The sequence below is a fragment of the Bubalus kerabau genome, chromosome 7 (assembly GCF_029407905.1).
Source record: "Bubalus kerabau isolate K-KA32 ecotype Philippines breed swamp buffalo chromosome 7, PCC_UOA_SB_1v2, whole genome shotgun sequence".
Classification (NCBI taxonomy): Eukaryota; Metazoa; Chordata; class Mammalia; order Artiodactyla; family Bovidae; genus Bubalus; species Bubalus kerabau.
In genome coordinates, this window is record NC_073630.1 from 71,028,896 (window position 1) to 71,048,506 (window position 19,611).

At 41.9% G+C, this 19,611-nt stretch overlaps 1 protein-coding gene across 3 annotated transcripts in view; it reads right to left on the minus strand.

The window, feature by feature from the left end:
- The window catches only part of TEC (tec protein tyrosine kinase), a 167,924-nt gene that overhangs the window by 15,762 nt on the left and 132,551 nt on the right, over positions 1 to 19,611 (minus strand). For all 3 annotated transcript variants that reach the window (XM_055588507.1, XM_055588505.1, XM_055588506.1), the window contains 4 exons: positions 17,196 to 17,261; positions 9,821 to 9,875; positions 5,350 to 5,429; positions 3,662 to 3,795 (listed from right to left, as the gene is read on the minus strand). In XM_055588507.1, coding sequence (XP_055444482.1) covers positions 3,662 to 3,795; positions 5,350 to 5,429; positions 9,821 to 9,875; positions 17,196 to 17,261 — 335 coding nt within the window. The remainder of the gene's footprint in view (positions 1 to 3,661; positions 3,796 to 5,349; positions 5,430 to 9,820; positions 9,876 to 17,195; positions 17,262 to 19,611) is intronic.

Below are 19,611 nucleotides of genomic sequence, written 5' to 3' on the forward strand. Positions count from 1 at the left end.
AAGCAGGGCAAAGACTAATAGAGTTTTGCCAAGAAAATGCACTGGTCATAGCAAACACCCTCTTCCAACAACACAAGAGAAGACTGTACACATGGACATCACCAGATGGCCAACACTGAAATCAGATTATTATATTCTTTGCAGCCAAAGATGGAGAAGCTCTATACAGTCAACAAAAACAAGACCAGGAGCTGACTGCAGCTCAGATCAAGAACTCCTTATTGCCAAATTCAGACTTAAATTGAAGAAAGTAGGGAAAACCACTAGACCATTCAGGTATGACCTAAATCAAATCCCTTATGATTATACAGTGGAAGAGAGAAATAGATTTAAGGGACTAGATCTGATAGATAGAGCGCCTAATGAACTATGGACAGAGGTTCGTGACATTGTACAGGAGACAGGGATCAAGACCATCCCCATGGAAAAGAAATGCAAAAAAGCAAAATGGCTGTCTGAGGAGGACTTACAAATAGCTGTGAAAAGAAGAGAAGCGAAAAGCAAAGGAGAAAAGGAAAGATATAAACATCTGAATGCAGAGTTCCAAAGAATAGCAAGAAGAGATAAGAAAGCCTTCCTCAGCGATCAATGCAAAGAAATAGAGGAAAACAACAGAATGGGAAAGACTAGAGATCTCTTCAAGAAAATTAGAGATACCAAGGGAACATTTCATGGAAAGATGGGCTCAATAAAGGACAGAAATGGTATGGACCTATCAGAAGCAGAAGATATTAAGAAGAGGTGGCAGGAATACACAGAAGAACTGTACAAAAAAGATCTTCACGACCCAGATAATCATGATGGTGTGATCACTGACCTAGAGCCAGACATCCTGGAATGTGAAGTCAAGTGGGCCTTAGAAAGCATCACTACGAACAATGCTAGTGGAGGTGATGGAATTCCAGTTGAGCTATTCCAAATCCTGAAAGATGATGCTGTGAAAGTGCTGTACTCAATATGCCAGCAAATTTGGAAAACTCGGCAGTGGCCACAGGACTGGAAAAGGTCAGTTTTCATTCCAATCCCAAAGAAAGGCAATGCCAAAGAATGCTCAAACTACCGCACAATTGCACTCATCTCACATGCTAGTAAAGTAATGCTCAAAATTCTCCAAGCCAGGCTTCAGCAATACGTGAACCATGAACTTCCACTCAGACTGGTTTTAGAAAAGGCAGAGGAACCAGAGATCAAATTGCCAATATCCGCTGGATCATGGAAAAAGCAAGAGAGTTTCAGAAAAACATCTATTTCTGCTTTCTTGACTATGCCAAAGCCTTTGACTGTGTGGATCACAATACACTGTGGAAAATTCTGAAAGAGATGGGAATACCAGACCACCTGACCTGCCTCTTGAGAAACCTGTATACAGGTCAGGAAGCAACAGTTAGAACTGGACATGGAACAACAGACTGGTTCCAAATAGGAAAAGGAGTACATCAGGGCTGTATATTGTCACCCTGCTTGTTTAACTTATATGCAGAGTACATAATAAGAAATGCTGGGCTGGAAGAAGCACAAGCTGGAATCAAGATTGCTGGGAGAAATATCAATAATGTCAGATATGCAGATGACACCAGCCTTATGGCAGAAAGTGAAGAGGAACTAAAAAGCCTCTTGATGGAAGTGAAAGTGGAGAGTGAAAAAGTTGGCTTAAAGTTCAACATTCAGAAAACGAAGATCATGGCATCTGGTCCCATCACTTCATGGAAAATAGATGGTGAAACAGTGGAAACAGTGTCAGACTTTATTTTTCTGGGCTCCAAAATCACTGCAGATGGTGACTGCAGCCATGAAATTAAAAGATGCTTACTCCTTGGAAGGAAAGTTATGACCAATCTAGATAGCATATTGAAAAGCAGAGACGTTACTTTGCCAACAAAGGTCCATCTAGTCAAGGCTATGGTTTTTCCAGTGGTCATGTATGGATGTGAGTTGGACTGTGAAGAAGGCTGAGCATCAAAGAATTGATGCTTTTGAACTGTGGTGTTGGAGAAGACTCTTGAGAGTCCCTTGGACTGCAAGGAGATGCAACCAGTCCATTGTAAAGGAGATCAGTCCTGGGTGTTCTTTGGAAGGAATAATGCTAAAGCTGAAACCCCAGTACTTTGGCCACCTCATGAGAAGAGTTGACTCATTGGAAAAGACTCTGATGCTGGGAGGGATTGGGGGCAGGAGGAGAAGGGGACGACAGAGGATGAGATGGCTGGATGGCATCACTGACTCGATGGACGTGAGTCTGAGTGAACTCTGGTAGTTGGTGATGGACAGGGAGGCCTGGCATGCTGTGATGCATGGGGTTGCAAAGAGTCGGACATGACCAAGCGACTGAACTGAACTGAACTGATTAATGGGTTCAAGATTTCTTGTGGGGGATAGTACAAGTGACCTTAGATTATGGTGACAGTTGACACAACTCTGTAAATTACTAATTTATGAACATATCACACAGATGAACTTTAGGGTGTGTAAATTATATTTCAATAACGGTTTCTATCATTATCTGAGAAAAGTAAAGAGAGTCACAAATAGCAACATTCTTGGCAAAAGCCTTCAATAAAATATCCAAAGTTAATTTTCTATAAATTGGGTTGGATGCTTGGCTCTCTACTCAGTTATACCTTTGAAGTCAAAAGCTAGAAACCTCTCTGTTTCATCCTGTGGAGCCTCAATGGGCAAAACTGTGGTCTCTGGTTTTGTTTTTGGTGTTTGGTTTATTCCCATTCAGTGGCAAGTGTAGCAGAGATTCAGGAAGATGGGAAACTTGTCTGGGACACTATTACTCTAGTTTCTAGAAGCCTCTAACATAGACCTAAACCCAAGCTGCTCATCTGGTGGCTTCTGTGACAACCCTGACACAGACATATGTTGAATTTTAGTCTGGTACTGTTAAAGGAAAAAAAAATATTCAACGACACTGTCACAGATGGTTCGGCAGGCTTCAATCAGCACCATTGTGATAGGTATATGGACCACAGCAGTGGGATTTTAGAATAGGGGAGAGAGATGGACTCAACTCCAAATACATCATGGGTAAGTAAAAGCTTACAGCCAAGGAGAAGGGTAGGGTTCAGTGGGTGGAAAATTACTAAAAGAAACACCAGTGGAGGGAGCAGTGGGGATGGTTCTAGCTAAGCCAATCTGTCAGGAATCTTGCAGCAAGATTATTCTCACGGAAGATAAGCCAGGGTGCCCGACTATCACGCAGGGGATGACTGGAGATGAGGAACTCAATCAGATATTGAGGGTGCTTAGATATGTATCAGATCTCAAGGTTAAGAGGTTCTGGTTAAACTGACATAGCAGTGTTATTGCTAAAATTGGATTTTATAAGAAAATATACTGATGGACCTAGGAGATGGTTCCAGACCCTGACTAAAGTTTGGTCAAGCAAAGAGTCTTTGTCAGCACCAAGGGTATAAATCACAGAAATGTGAACATTTGCCACCTACAACAAAAATAACTTGCATTTAAAGGTCAAGACTGCACTTCTTTAGTCATTATTTCTGATTTTTCTTTGTATATATCATTTCCTTAATATGCAATCATTTTAAACCAATGACATTCTACAACTAATTGCAATATAAAATTGCTCCAGGAAGAACGCATCACAATGTCTAATTATTCTAAGCGTATTTGAAATAGGTTTTAACAGCTCACTTACCTGCTGCATTGTGCTTATGATATTCAATAATCTCAGGAATTGAACCAAAAGCATGTTTTTCTGCCAGATAATACTTCTTTGGAGATGTCATTGTTTCCTTTATATGGTAATGCCTGAAACCTGAGGAACCTTCGCTATAACAAAAATCCAAATGTGTTAGAACTAAGTTGGAATAACATAACTTCACTTGTAAGATATTTTCTACCAGGGTCCCTACATATAGCCCCATCTAGTCTCCAACACAAATTTTATTTTTCCCCATGTTCTTAATTTCACCTTTCAAATTAGCAGATGGGATTTAAAGTGGTCACTGATAACATCATTGATCTCTTGCATGAGAATGTAAAAAAGAATTTCTACCAACTCTTTACTAATAGTTTAAAGTCTTAAAATAGCAATTAGCTGGCTACTGCTTTTTGTCCCTGCTATTGATGTTACAAATGTTCAGAGGACCTCTAAAAGTGAATAAACTGAACTTATAAAACATGTACAACTTCTGTTTTAGATATCTTTCTATAACACAGATCTTCTTGAGTCATCTGCTAAAAGTACTTTTCAGAGAACTCTTGCTGGTGTTAAGATAAAGCTCAGACTTCACATTTCCTTCTCGGGTTCCTCTCTCCTCCCTTGCCCCACCCCTCCCATTCTACAATCTAGTTACAATACACTTTCCTCAGCTTGCCAAGTGCTCCTTCACTTCTGGGTCCAGCAATTTCCTGTGTCAGAAACACTTGTTCCCCTCCCTCCAACCTCCACCTGCCTCACCCATCAGGTCTCAGATTGGATGTCAGTAGGCAGTATTAATGATGAACTCAGATGTGTCTGGGCTATGTACCCCACTACCCTGCCACACACGCACTCGGCCCAGCACTCACTCATATATACCAGCACTGCCTGTTTGCTTCTCTGAAAGAAGTCCCCACCAAGCGACTGGAAGGCTGGTTCTGTGTGTGCTTTGCTCAGTGTGGTAGCCTTACCACTAGCACAGTACAAAGTAATCATCTGTGGAATGTTGCTAGGATTTCTACGCGTGTGTGTGCTCAGTCCCTCAGTGGTGTCTGACTCTTTGTGACCCCATAGACTGTAGCCAGTCAGGTTCCTCTGTCCATGAAATTTTCCAGGTAAGAATACTGGAGTGGGTTGTCATTTCCTACTCCAGGGGATCTTCTAGACTCAGAGATCAAACCTGAGTCTCTTGCATTGGCAGTTGTATTCTTTACTGTACCAGCTGGGAAGCCCCAAGGTTTCTATAGCCATTCTCAACAAATACATATATAGAGAATGATGAGGACAATTACTAGATATGAATACAAAAATGTTATAGACTTTAGGGCTTCCCTGGTGGCTCAGACAGTAAAGAATCCACCTGCAGTGCGGGAGAGCTTGGTTCGATCCCTGGGTCAGGAAGACACCCTGGAGGAGGGCATGGCAACCCACCCCAGTGTTCTTGCCTGGAGAATCCCCATGGACAGAGGAACCTGGTAAGCTACAGTCCATGGGGTCACAAAGAGTTGGACATGACTGAGCGACTAAGCACAGCATAGCACAGCACAGCACAGCACATAGACTTTAGAAATCAAGTTCAGATTTTTAAATTCTGAATTGCAGCTTATTTTTCAGGAATCCATGCAAGCTATACAAGAACTGCATTCAAAAATTCTGAATTAAAAGAGAAAGAGATTACTTACCCTCCAAACTTTGTATAAAGGGAAACTGTGTACATGCCTGGTTGACTGGAATCTCTTACCATAAAACCACCTTCTTTATCCTAAAATCCAAGTTAAGAAAAATTTTATTTCAATCCAATATCAATGCCATACAGAAGATTCAAGAACCCAGTCTTATGATTTTATGATTATTATCCTCTGCCTAGAAAATCTGGTTGGAGAAGCACAACTTAGCAACAGGTAAGTCATCCACGTGATGTTTCACTTCACATTACTGGACCATGAGATTAGTTAAAGAGAGTGAAAGTGAAGTCGCTCAGTCGTGTCCGACTCTTTGCGACCCGCGGACTGTTGCGACCTGTGGACTGGTTAAAGAAAGCACACTCATAATTCCCCATAGTTGTAACTCTTCACACACACACTGCTGCTGCTGCTAAGTCGCTTCAGTCGTGTCCAACTCTGTGCGACCCCACAGACGGCAGCCCGCCAGGCTCCCCCATCCCTGGGATTCTCCAGGCAGGAACACTGGAGTGGGTTGTCACTGCCTTCTCCGATGCGTGGAACACACACCAGTAGGAGACATTTCAAGGAGATAATCTCTCAGGGCCCTTCCAGAACTGACAGACAAGGTTTTGCAATTCCTTTACTTCCTGGACATATGGGGAAACAGTTACTGAAAAAGGCATTTCTTAACAACTGGGTTTCATTTCATACATTTTTGGAATTTTCTAGAAGTCCTGAATCCTAACTCTATATCATCTTTGTCCACATAGCATTTTTCCTGTAAATATCTCAGTGCTCTTTATAGAAACACTTAAAAAAGTCCTTAATTCCCCTAGAAATCTATGTTAAATATCACTCTTTACAAAAGGAGAGATGGAAGCACAAGCAACTTAAGCCGAGAAAACCAAAAGGCAGAAACACAGTGATGGTCAAAAGATAAATCCTCATCAAGTTCTAAGCCTAAGAGCAAGAAACAGAAGCCAGGAACCTCAAACACCTCTCCACCAACAGCACCACAGCCAGTCTCCAGCACTGAATCTGCTTGGAAAGTGTGCCTAGCAGATGAAAATGAAAACAGTCTTTCCTTATTCCTAGGAAAGACAATGGAATGAAATAAAGCCCCCCCAAAAAATCTGATAAGAACAATTAGGGACAATGATCATAATAATTTATTGGTCAGTAAACTTTTTTTCCCCTGATTTATGTTTCCCATGACTTAACATTATTTGCTTACACAAAATTTCCTGGAAATGATTTTACTCTATGAAGCAGAACTATTCCTTTATCTTTGCTGGAAGATTTCCTAGTAAAACACATTTTGTTGGTCTGTGTGCTTATTTTCTTTTGTTTTTGGCTGCACTGTGTGGCATGTGAGATCTCAGCTTCCCAACCAGGGATCAAACAGGTGCCCAGTGCAGTGGAGAAGAGAGTCTTAACCACTGGACCACCAAGGAAGTCCCTGCTGCTGCTGCTGCTGCTGCTAAGTCACTTCAGTCGTGTCCGACTCTGTGCGACCCCAGAGACAGAAGCCCACCAGGCTCCCCCGTCCCTGGGATTCTCCAGGCAAGAACACTGGAGTGGGCTGCCATTGCACATACTTGTTGAAAACTTACTCTGCTTTGATATATTATATGTGGATCTACTCAGTCCTCAAAATAGTCTTTTGAGGTAGGTACTACTATTATCCCCTTACCTGTTTACAGATGAGGAGATGAAGCACAGAAAGGTTGGAAATTTGCCCAGGTCAAATGGCTAGTAAAGAGCAGAGCCAGGATTTAGACCTCAAGCCTTCTAGGTACCCACTGCCCTACAGCAGCCTTTCACTGTGGAGCCACCCACAGAATGGGAGGAGAGGTGACATGTCATATGAATCAAGCATCAGTTGAGTTCAGTTCAGTCACTCAGGTGTGTCTGGCTCTGCAACTGCATGGACGGCAGCACGCCAGAATTCCCTGTCCATCACCAACTCCCGGAGCTTGCTCAAACTCATGTCAATAGATAAGAGTCAGCAATGCCATCTAACCATCTCATCCTCTGTCGTCCCCTTCTCCTCCCGCCTTCAATCTTTCCCAGCATCAGGGTCTTATCCAGTGAATCAGTTCTTTGCATCAGGTGGCCAAAGTATTGGAGTTTCAGCTTCAGCATCAGTCCTTCCAATGAATATTCAGGACTGATTTCCTTTAGGATCGACTGGTTTGATCTCCTTGCAAACCAAGGAACTCTCAAGAGTCTTCTCTAATACCACAGTTCAAAAGCATCAATTCTTTGGCACTCCGCTTTCTTTAGAGTCCAACTCTCACATCCATACATGACTAATGCAAAAACCATAGCTTTGACTAGATGGGTCTTTGTCAGCAAAGTAATGTCTCTGCTTTTTAATATGCTGTCTAGGTTGGTCATAGCTTTTCTTACAAGGAGCAAGCGTCTTTTAATTTCATGGCTGCAGTCACCATCTGCAGTGATTTGGAACACAAGAAAATAAAGTCTGTCACTGTTTCCATTGTTTCTCCATCTATTTACCATGAAGTGATGGGACTAGATGCCATGATCTTAGTTTTCTGAATGTTGAGCTTTAAGCCAACTTTTTCACTCTCCTCTTTCACTTTCATCTAGAGGCTCTTTAGTTCCTCTTTGCTATCTGCCATAAGGGTGGCGTCATCTGTATATCTGAGATTATTGATATTTCTCCCAGCAATCTTGATTTCAGCTTGTCCTTCAACCAGCCCAGCATTTCGCATGATGTACTTTGCATACAAGTTAAATAAGCAAGGTGACAATACACAGCTTTGACGTACTCCTTTCCCAATTTGGAACCAGTCTGTTGTTCCATGTCTGGTTCTAACTGTTGCTTTTTGACCTGCATACAGATTTCTCAGGAGGCAGGTAAGGTGGTCTGGTATTCCCATCTCTTAAAGAATGTGCCAGTTTTTTGTGATCCACACTGTCAAAGGCTTTGGTGTAGTCAATAAAGCAGAAGTAGGTGTTTTTCTGGAACTCTCTGCTTTTTCGATGATCCAGTGGATGTTGGCAATTTGATCTCTGAATCAAGCATAATCACCTGCTATTGCTCTCTTCCAGCATGGGCTTTCCAGGTGGCAATGGTGGCAAAGAACCTGCCTGCCAATGCAGGAGATGTAAAAGACATGGGTTCAATCCCTGGGTCCGGAGCATCCCCTGTAGGAGGAAATGGCAACCCAGTCCAGTTTTCTTGCCTGGAGAATCCCATGGACAGAGGAGCCTGGCAGGCTACAGTTCATAGGGTCACAAAGAGTCTGACACAACTGAAGCAACTTAGCATGCATGAATGTACTGCTCTCTTAACATAAACTATAAGAAATAAGCACCCAACCAAACCTCAACTAGGAATAATAAGCAGGAGACAAAATGAGAAAGCACAGGTTTAACAGAACTATTACTAAATAGAATAACTAGGTCATAAATGCAGAGAACTGTAGAGGTCATCTTCTAATACAACATCTCTGTCTTACAGATGCCAAAAATAGACTAGAAAAGTGACAGCTAGACTTGGATGGGTCTCCTTATTCAGTCCACTTAGCTTCCTCTAGACTAGATTTCATCTTGCCACTGTAATTATTTCTAAAGTGCAAGAATTTTGGCACATTTCTAAAGGCAACTAAATACTGTGTTAACACTTCATTTATAAAAGATAGCATGTAATATTGATGTTAAAACTGTTTTAAAACAACTTGAAGCAAAAAAGAAAAATACATATTAATTACTAACATTAAGGTAGCCAATGATAAATCAGTAAGAAACGGTAAAGAAAACGTTGGCCATGTATAGCTATTATCCATTGTTATAAATCTGTTGACAGGAGTTTGAGCAAACTCCTAGAGATGGTGAAGGACAGGGAAGCCTGGCCTGCTGCAGTCCATGGGGTCACAAAGAGTCAGACACAACTGGGCGACTGAAAAACAGGGACTTTCTTTCCCCCTTGAAAAACACACACTGGAGTTCTGATCCCTGGTGCTTCAGAACGTGACCTTCTGTGGAGATGTATGGAGGCAATCAAGTGGAAATGAGGTCATGGGGCAGGGAGCCCTAATCCTATGTGGCTGGAGTCCTTATAAAAGGGAAATCTGGACACAGAGCCAGATATGCATAGAGGGAAGAACCACAGGGAGAAAGGGAGAGAGGCCTCATTCAGATCCCTCCCTCACAGCCCCTGGAGGAGCCCAGTCTGTTGACATCTGGATTTCAGGTTTCTGACTTTCAGATCCGTGAAACAACAAACTTCTGCTTGTGCTACTTTGGTACAGCACTCAGTTTGTGGTACTTTGTTTACAGTAGCCCCAGGGAACAAATATAGCAGCCTTCACTTTTAAATTATTTTTTTTAAAAATTTGTACTTACATCATGGTATTTTTTTAGGCTTTGGTCACAGAGGTAGGTGGAATTACTAATCAGGAATTCATTTCAATTGATTCTGTGCTGGAACCAAACCCACAAAACAAGTACAAACACTTACCTCACTTCTAAGGAGTTGCTCTGCTTTGCTCCTATTCATATTTCTGCAATACCATCTGAACAGAAAAAGATATGTTTCAGACCTCAGGTATTTTAATTGTTCTTTTTTCTTTTTAGAATTAGCAAGGCAATACTGCTCCCCAATGACAAACAATAAATAAGAACAAGATATGATGCATAATCTCTATAAAATAGAAAACCCCTAGTAACATTTGGATGTACATACTTGCAGACTTTTTCTACCCATATTTTTATAAAGACCCATATGTATGCTAACATTCTCATTTTCATTATTAAAGCTGATCAAAGTATACTTGCTGTATCAGAACCCGGATTTTTTCACTTAACAGTGTATCACACACATCTTTGCAAAACAATATAGTTCATAGTCTGGATGTGCCATAATTTATTTAAGCTCTTCTTTATTAGTTAACATAAAAATCATTTCTAATTTTTCACTATTATAATAACAGCAAGAATGAATTTTACCCCAAAGACTCAAATATGCAGGAAATATCACTACATTATTGTCTTTAATTCAAATTAAATCTAATCCTAAGCCTCCATCCCACCAACAGGCAGTAGATTTTATCTCAGCTTATCAGGAAGACTCCCCTAGTGAACTTCACAAAGATCCCAAGTGTTGAAAGAAACAGAGAAAAACAGAAGAGGCCTCCTGGGTCTTCCCGATGTACTGCTTCTAGCACAGTCCTAACCCCTGGGAGCCTCCTCAGGTTTGCTGCAGGAACTCCGCCAGGGCCAAGCAGTGGCGCCTGCCCTCCCCACTCTGTGCTAAGCCCCTGCATATCAGCGGCCCTTTTACCCCTTGGGAAATTTTTCCTAAGGAAAGATGGATACTGCCATCTCCCACTTCATGCTCAAAAGTACACCCCTTCCCTTCTTTCCACAGCTCAATCTCTCCATGGGATTATGAGCAAGTTGGCCGAAGAAGATGAACTCAAATTGTCAGGTTTATTTATATTTCTGGCCGTGTGACATGTGGAATCTTAATTCCCGACCAGGAATCCATGCCTGCCCCCGCCACCCCCACCGCCCCGCCCCGTGTAGGAAGCATGTTAACCGCTGAACCACTAGACAAGTCCCTCAAACTGTCAGCTTTACACTTGGGTTTTTGTTCTCTGCTGTTTTGTTTTAGATGGCCTTTCATGGGCAGAACCCTTCACCAGTCATATTTCCTGAGGGTTCCAATATTACAAAACTTAGCCTGGCCCCTCTAAACACGTGAATTTTTTGTCACTGTTTCAGGCTTTTATAAGAGAATGAGCACCTGCTTTTGGCCCAGCAAACACCGTGAGACAAGCAAATACAAAGGCCTTCCCTGACTGAGGAAGAGAAAAACACAAAGAAAAAAAAAATACAAGATTCTTTTGAGCAGTTTTAGCAGCCAAACACAAATTATAATCTCAGTACAAGCCAGTAACTTATTTTATTTGGAGTCTGAAATGATTAACCAGGCCTCAGAATTGTGGGTATTAAGATCTCATTTCTGTGGATCCCACTTTATGAACTGGGACCACATTCAACAAAGCTATAGTTCTGATCAATTTCTGAAAGTAATTGAGAAATGAAATAAAGGAGGAGGGGACTTCCCTGGCTGTCTAGTGGTTAAGACTTCACCTCTCAATGCAGGAGAGGATCCCTGATTGAGGAGCTAAGATCCTAAGTGCCTTGCAACCAAAAAAAAAAGAAACATAAAACAGAAAAAACATTGTTAACGAATTTACTAAAGACTTTTAAAATGGTTCACATTAAAAAAAAAAGGAGAACAGATTGGATTCTGTCCCTAAAGCTTTCTCATTGATAGAGGAAATATTTATCTTCTTAAAAACAGTCATAAGAAATAATTAAGAACAGTAACTGGATCTCTCATTATGCATTATAAACCAGCAGGATCTGAAAGACTGAAAAATATTCTCTTAACTAATGACAGAAGATCCAAGCCCATATTCTCACAGCAAGAGTAAACAATGGAGGTTTAGTCTCACATTCACATGCAAGTAGTCAGTAAAACTAGACTGTGGCTTTCAAGAGGAATTAGATATAAGAAACTCAGAGGGAAAAAATAAAGAGGTCCTTTCCTCACTTAGTATATTCAAGCTCCTGCTGCTGCTGCTAAGTCGCTTCAGTCGTGTCCGACTCTGTGAGACCCCATAGACGGCAGCCCACCAGGCTCCCCCGTCCCTGGGATTCTCCAGGCAAGAACACTGGAGTAGGTTGCCATTTCCTTCTCCAATGCATGAAAGTGAAAAGTCAAAGTGAAGTTGCTCAGTGGTGTCTGACTCTAAGCGACCCCATGGACTGCAGCCTACCAGGCTCCTCCATCCGTGGGATTTTCCAGGCAAGAGTACTGGAGTGGGGTGCCACTGCCTTTTCCGATTCAAGCTCCTAGAAAGGGATAAAGAAAATAAGGAAAGAAAAGGAATTCACAGCACAAATCCTGTTCTAAGCAGTCCTTTTTAAGGCATTTGCAGGTTCCCCAGAAAGGATGCTTTCCCTAGAATAGAAACTCAGACACTAAAGTGGAAGGAAAACAGGAAGGAGTGATGAGCAAATCAGAAGAGGAATCAACCTGTGGCTCTTGGTGAGTATTTCCTAACGGTTCTTTGTGGCCTCTTTGTCTCTTCTATGATACCTGTCACCGGGCAAGGAGGGAGAGACAAGAGGGAAAGGATGCCGAACGCATCCTATGGGAAAGAACGATGCAGGAGGTGGGAATGTGAGGAAGCACACACGGTGAGGAGGAGAGCTACCGCGCTAGGACGCCAGCACGCGCATGGCTCACAAGCCTGGTACACAAGTACCTAGGGAGATCAGTTAGTTCCCCTTGATGAAGGTACAATATATCTCTAGAAACAACGTCAGGATTTGTAAGTAACTTGTCATTCCCTTCTTAGATATCAAAACCCTAATGGGAATGAGGGTTTCAGATTGGCTAGTTACTTCAAACACTTAAAGGGATAGGACTTCATGGTGGTGTCTGAATCGAGGGGAAAAGCAGATTTAGGGATACTGAGTCCTTTCTGGAAAGGAAAGATCCTAGCCAAGCTTCTTGGGGAGGGTGGGCTGGGTAAATTATAAAAAGGAGGCAACAGGTATAAAATAACAACAAAAAAAACTGAAAACAACCAATCGATGAGCTATAAATCTTAGCCGGTTCTCAATTTGGTCCTAGCCTCCTGGATCACCCATGCAAAGTCTTGTCCTAGACTTTTCCCGTCTAAGGGCCCTTGCATTCCTGTCACCTTCTTCCTTTAATGTGTTTCCATCAAGAACATATTCCTGACCACCACAATGAGTCCAGTTTCTTTCCTGCAGCACTTCTGCTGATTCTGTCCTCCCCATTCTGGGACCTGATATAGAGGTGAGAACCAGGGTACTGATACCCCGGGAGCTATAGGTTGGCAGTCCTGAGTCCAACCCAGGGGACAACCATTGCCTAGGGCTCCTCCTCCTGCCCCCAAACAAACAGCAGAGGGGCTCTTGATTCAGTTCAGTTCAATTCAGTTTACTCACTCAGTCCTGTCCGACTCTTCGCAACCCCATGGACCACAGCACACCAGGCCTCCCTGTTCATTACCAACTCCCAGAGTTTATTCAACTCATGTCCATTGAGTTGGTGATGCCATCCAACCATCTCATCCTCTGTTGTCCCCTTCTCCTCCTGCCTTCAATCTTTCCCAGCATCAGGATCTTTTCCAATGACTCAGTTCTTCACATTAGGTGGCCAAAGCATTGGAATTTCAGTATCAACATCAGTCCTTCCAATGAACACTCAGGACTGATCTCCTTTAGGATGGACTGGCTGGATGTCCTTGCAGTCCAAGGGACTCTCAAGAGTCTTTTCCAACACCACAGTTCAAAAGCATCAATTCTTCGGCACTCAGCTTTCTTTAGAGTCCAACTCTCACATCCATACATGACTAATGCAAAAACCATAGCCTTGACTAGATGGACTTTTTTGGCAAAGTAATGTCTCTGCTTTTCAATATGCTGTCTAGGTTGGTTATAACTTTCCTTCCAAGGAGCAAGCATCTTTTAATTTCATGGCTGCAGTCACCATTTGCTTAATTTTGGAGCCCCCCAAAATAAAATCTCTCACTGTTTCCACTGTTTCCCCATCTATTTCCCATGAAGTGATGTGACCAGATGCCATAAATCTTAGTTTTCTGAATGTTGAGCTTTAAGCCAACTTTTTTGCTCTCCTCTTTCACTGTCATCAAGAGCCTCTTTAGTTCTTCTTCACTTTCTGCCATAAGGGTGGTGTCATGTGCATATCTGAGGTTATTGATTGATATTTCTCCCAGCAATCTTGATTCCAGTTTGTGCTTCATCCAGCCCAGCGTTTTTCAGTGGTAGGAGCTGAGAGAGGGCATCAGAGGGCAGACAGACTAAAACCACAATCACAGGAACTAGCCAATCTAGTCACATGGACCACAGCCTTATCTAACTCAGTGATATTAAGCCATGCCGCATAGGGCCACCCAAGACGGATGGGTCTTGCTGGAGAGTTCTGACAAAATGTGGTCCACTGGAGAAGGGAATGGCAAACCACTTCAGTATTCTTGCCTTGAGAACCCCATGAACAGTATGAAAAGGCAAAAAGATAGGACACTGAAAGATGAACTCCCCAGATCAGTAGGTGCCCGATATGCTACTGGAGATCAGTGGAGAAATAACTCCAGAAAGAATGAAGGGATGGAGCCAAAGCAAAAACAATACCCAGTTGTGGATGAGACTGGTGATAGAAGCAAGGTCTGATGCTGTAAAGAGCAATATTGCATAGGAACCTGGAATGTTAGGTCCATGAATCAAGGCAAATTGGAAGTGGTCAAACAGGAGATGACAAGAGTGAACATTGACATTTTAGAAATCAGCGAACTAAAATGGACTGGAATGGGTGAATTTAACTCAGATGACCATTATAACTACTACTGTGGGCAGGAATCCCTTAGAAGAAATGAAGTAGCCATCACAGTCAACGAAAGAGTCTGAAATGCAGTACTTGGATGCAATCTCAAAAATGACAGAATGATGTCTGTTTGTTTCCAAGGTAAACCATTCAATATCACAGTAATCCAAGTCTATGCCCCAACAAGTAATGCTGAAGAAGCTGAAGTTGAACAGTTCTATGAAGACCTGTAAGACTTTTTAGAACTAACACCCAAAAAAGATGTCCTTTTCATCATAGGGGACTGGAATGCAAAAGTAGGAAGTCAAGAAACACCTGGAGTAACAGGCAAATTTGGCCTTGGAATACAGAATGAAGCAGGGTAAAGGCTAATAGAGTTTTGCCAAGAGAACGCACTAGTCATAGTAAACACCCTCTTCCAACAACACAAGACTCTACACGTGGACATCACCAGATGGCCAACACTAAAATCAGACTGATTATATTCTTTGCAGCCAAAGATGAAGAAGCTCTATACAGTCAGCAAAAACAAGACCAGGAGCTGACTGTGGCTCAGATCATGAACTCCTTATTGCTCTTGATTCAGCACCTGGCAAAAGGTTTTTTAACCTTGGAGACATTTGAGATGTATTACAAGATGGGCTTTAGCAAAATCCAACACCAACCGTGGCATGGAAAGATAGCAGGAGTCAGCACTGAGAACAGGTTTTTCGTCTCTCATGCAGCCAGAACTGGCACCCTGCCACATGGTATCCCCAACCTTGGGCGGAAGCCAGCTGAGGGGGCTCCCACAGCAAGTCCCTTTAGTCATGCAGAGGTGGAGTCAGGCACCCAAAAAATGCATGGCAATGCACCATAAACTTTCTAAAACCCTTATGTGTAATCCCGTGAGTCATAGGGGGTAGCTCTTACATTCAGATAAGGATTATCTGGTTTCCAAGCACTTCCCTCCTCAAATTATCAGTCACTTCTCTACCAGATCCCTTTAAAATCAGGTCCAAGTTTCTACCTTTAGCATCTTCCCCAAATTCTAAATATATGCTCTATTTTCCTAAAACTTATTTCAGAGCAAAAACTCTATTTTAGTTACATGTTTTTTATACCCTCACCTACTTCTAAAACACCTTTGAAGGGGTCACACCACTGGGAGCTACGACTTTTGAATCTGTTAATCCTTTTCTAGACTTTTAAGGTACACTCATATTACAGGAAGTGACATGGACAGAGGAAACAGCTTTGTGTTGGAGGTGGTGGTGATGGTGTTGTTTTTAAAGAAGTGAATGAAGCATCAAAATACCACCTCAGAATGACCACAAACAGTATTTGGTATATTTGAGCCTCTCACTAAAACCTGGCCACACACTGCCAGTGGGCGTATGAACAGCAGCCCACTTGCTTTCTCTGAAAAGTAATTTGACAGCATGCTTTAGAAGTCTTAAGAAGTTCAAAACTAGCCTTTAGCCCAGTATGTAGGTTTTTAAAGATCTAGTTTAAAACAATAAGCAGAAAAAGGTATCCCAGTATTTTTACATAGCAAAGATGCCGAAACATTCATGTCACACAAATAAGAAAATGATTTTATAAATTACTGCACATCCATGTGGCTATATGCCTGGTTGTACTCCTTAAGATCTCACACAGTTCATGATACATGCTAAGGTCTCAGTAAATATTTGAAGAATGAAATATAGTTCAATTATGAAAATGTTTTTGAAGAACATTTAATGGTATGAGGAAATAGTATACTGTTAAGTGAATTAAACGGGATATAAAACAGTATATACAGCATGATTCTGTTTTTTTTTAAACAGTAAAAAGATTGAAAGAAAATATACAAATGTTGACAGAGTTCAGATCTAGTTGATTTATAATTTTTTCCTTATTAACATTTTTCATATTTTCAAACAATTTTAAAACAATAATCACATATTATTATTATAGTTAGAAAAAATAAACAATCAAATGCTTTTTTAAAGGCAACTCTGCTGCTGCTGCTAAGTCGCTTCAGTTGTGTCTGACTCTGTGCGACCCCAGAGACGGCAGCCCACCAGGCTCCCCCATCCCTGGGATTCTCCAGGCAAGAACACTGGAGTGGGTTGCCATTTCCTTCTCCAACACGTGAAAGTGAAAAGTGAAAGTGAAGTCGCTCAGTCGTGTCTGACTTTTTGCAACCCCATGGACTGCAGCTTATCAGGCTCCTCTGTCCATGGATTTTCCAGGCAAGAGTACTGGAGTGGGGTGCCATTGCCTTCTCCGGGTGAAGTGCATAATAGAAACTAATTCTTACAGCATCATTTACCATCTTATACAACTGAGTTAAGAATAAGTTGGTATCACCTTATAAAGACAGTGAAAGTTAACCATTAGTCTCCCAGATGCCTTACATAATTAGGAAAAGAAAAACAATGTCTGGTTCTCCACATTCACAAAATAATCTTTTACTTACTCATATTGATCTAAGTTGTTTGATTTCTTTCCTGTCACATAATTACTTGGGATATATCCTTCACTCCTAGAAATAAGACAAATACTTTAGGTAAACTGAAATTATTAGATAATTTTTAGATAAACTGAAATTATTTTACTGACAGAGTATTAAGAGAAAAATTACTGCCCTTCTGGAATAATTAAAGTATAATATTGCCTAAAGCTTATAAGAAAGATTGGCTGACCCTCAATAAGTCAATATATCTACAGTATTCGATGCTTTACAAAGGACTTTCTCATTGGATCCTTACAAAAATTCTGAGGTAGGCAGACATTCTTGTACCCGCTTTCCGGTGGGGAAACCAAAGCTTAGAAAGATTGAGACTTTTTCAAGGGCTCAGAACTAGCCAGCAACAGGGTCAGAATGTGAATTCTGAACTTGTGACTCGGTTTAGGGCCCTTCCTAACATTCTATGGTGCTTCTCTTGAATTCACCCTTTCTGGGGATGTTTTAAAGAAACCACTACTTCAGGAAAGTGGCAGTGTGGGATGAAAACAACTGCCACTGCAACACCGCGACAGTCTGTGCAGTGCACGCTTTCAGAGAGTATCCCTAACATCTACATCAGCATCATCTGGTCACTCAGTAAACGACAAATTCCTGGGTCCCACCCAAGAGACATGAACTGAGGAGGCCTGTGTGGGGCCGGGGAACCTTGCATTTTTACCCTAGATGACTCCTGTGCACATTAAAGTTTAAGGAGCAGTCATAGTAGGTAGAATCTTGGCTGGAGCCAAGAATTTCAGCAGAAAAAGAGATACATGTATAAAATTTCTAAGTTGAGTAAAAATGCTATAATTCTGAATTTGAACTGCTGGTTCAGTTCAGTTCAGTCTCTCAGCTGTGTCCGACTGTTGTCTTTAAATTTTATTTTGTATGAAAAGGAGCCAGAACTCTATGGGGAAATGGCAAATTGCAGGTTTGACCAGGAAAAACACAAGAATGAAACTGAGCTCTTTTATTTTATTCAGAAAGCAAGGAAGCTGAGAAAGAAAGGCTAAAAGGACCCCTAACAAAAATAGCTACCACTGACCCATGATGGGACAATCCAAGCAAAAAGAATAATGACTGCAATAGAAAAAAAAAAAACAAATATGAAACTATCCATGCTTCTCCTTCTGTTTAGTCGCTCAGTCATGTCTGACTCTTTGCAACCGCATGGACTGTAGCACACCAGGCTCTTCTATCCATGGGATTTCCCAGGCAAGAATACTTGGAAATGGATTGCCATTTCCTACTCCAGGGAATCTTCCTGACCCAGGGAGTGAACCCATGTCTCCTGCATTGATTGGCAGGTGGGTTCTTTACCACTGAACCACTTGGGAATCCCAGAAGTATCCATAATAACACTTTTAAAAGTATTGGTTACCATTGTTATCAGCAGAGGAAGCTTGGTCATCAGAATTAGAAAAATCACCATTTTGCTATCCTTAGCGAAATAATCGATCTGAGCAATAATCATCAGTGGATGCTAAAATCATTAAGTGAAACATTGACGAAGAATTTTATGATGGAGGAATAAAGTTGACAAACATACCTCAGGTGTGTTTGCCTGCGTAACCCTGGCATCATAAGAAGTGGAACCACCAGATATACGGGACATTAGATCAGATCAGTCGCTCAGTCGTGTCCGACTCTTTGCGACCCCATGAATCGCAGCACGCCAGACCTCCCTGTCCATCACCAACTCCCGGAGTTCACTGAGACTCACGTCCATCGAGTTGGTGATGCCATCCAGCCATCTCATCCTCTGTCGTCCCCTTCTCCTTTAGCCCCCAGTCCCTCCCAGCATCAGAGTCTTTTCCAATGAGTCAATTCTTCGCATCAGGTAGCCAAAGTACTGCAGTTTCAGCTTCAGCATCATTCCTTCCAAAGAAATCCCAGGGCTGATCTCCTTCAGAATGGACTGGTTGGATCTCCTTGCAGTCCAAGGGACTCTCAAGAGTCTTCTCCAACACCACAGTTCAAAAGCATCAATTCTTCAGCGCTCAGCCTTCTTCACAGTCCAACTCTCACATCCATACATGACCACAGGAAAAACCATAGCCTTGACTAGACGAACCTTTGTTGGCAAAGTAATGTCTCTGCTTTTGAATATGCTATCTAGGTTGCTCATAACTTTCCTTCCAAGGAGGAAGCGTCTTTTAATTTCATGGCTGCAGTCACCATCTGCAGTGATTTTGGAGCCCAGAAAAATAGTCTGACACTGTTTCCACTGTTTCCCCATCTATTTCCCATGAAGTGATGGGACCGGATGCCATGATCTTCGTTTTTTGAATGTTGAGCTTTAAGCCAACTTTTTCACTCTCCACCTTCACTTTCATCAAGAGGCTTTTTAGTTCCTCTTCACTTTCTGCCATAAGGGTGGTGTCAT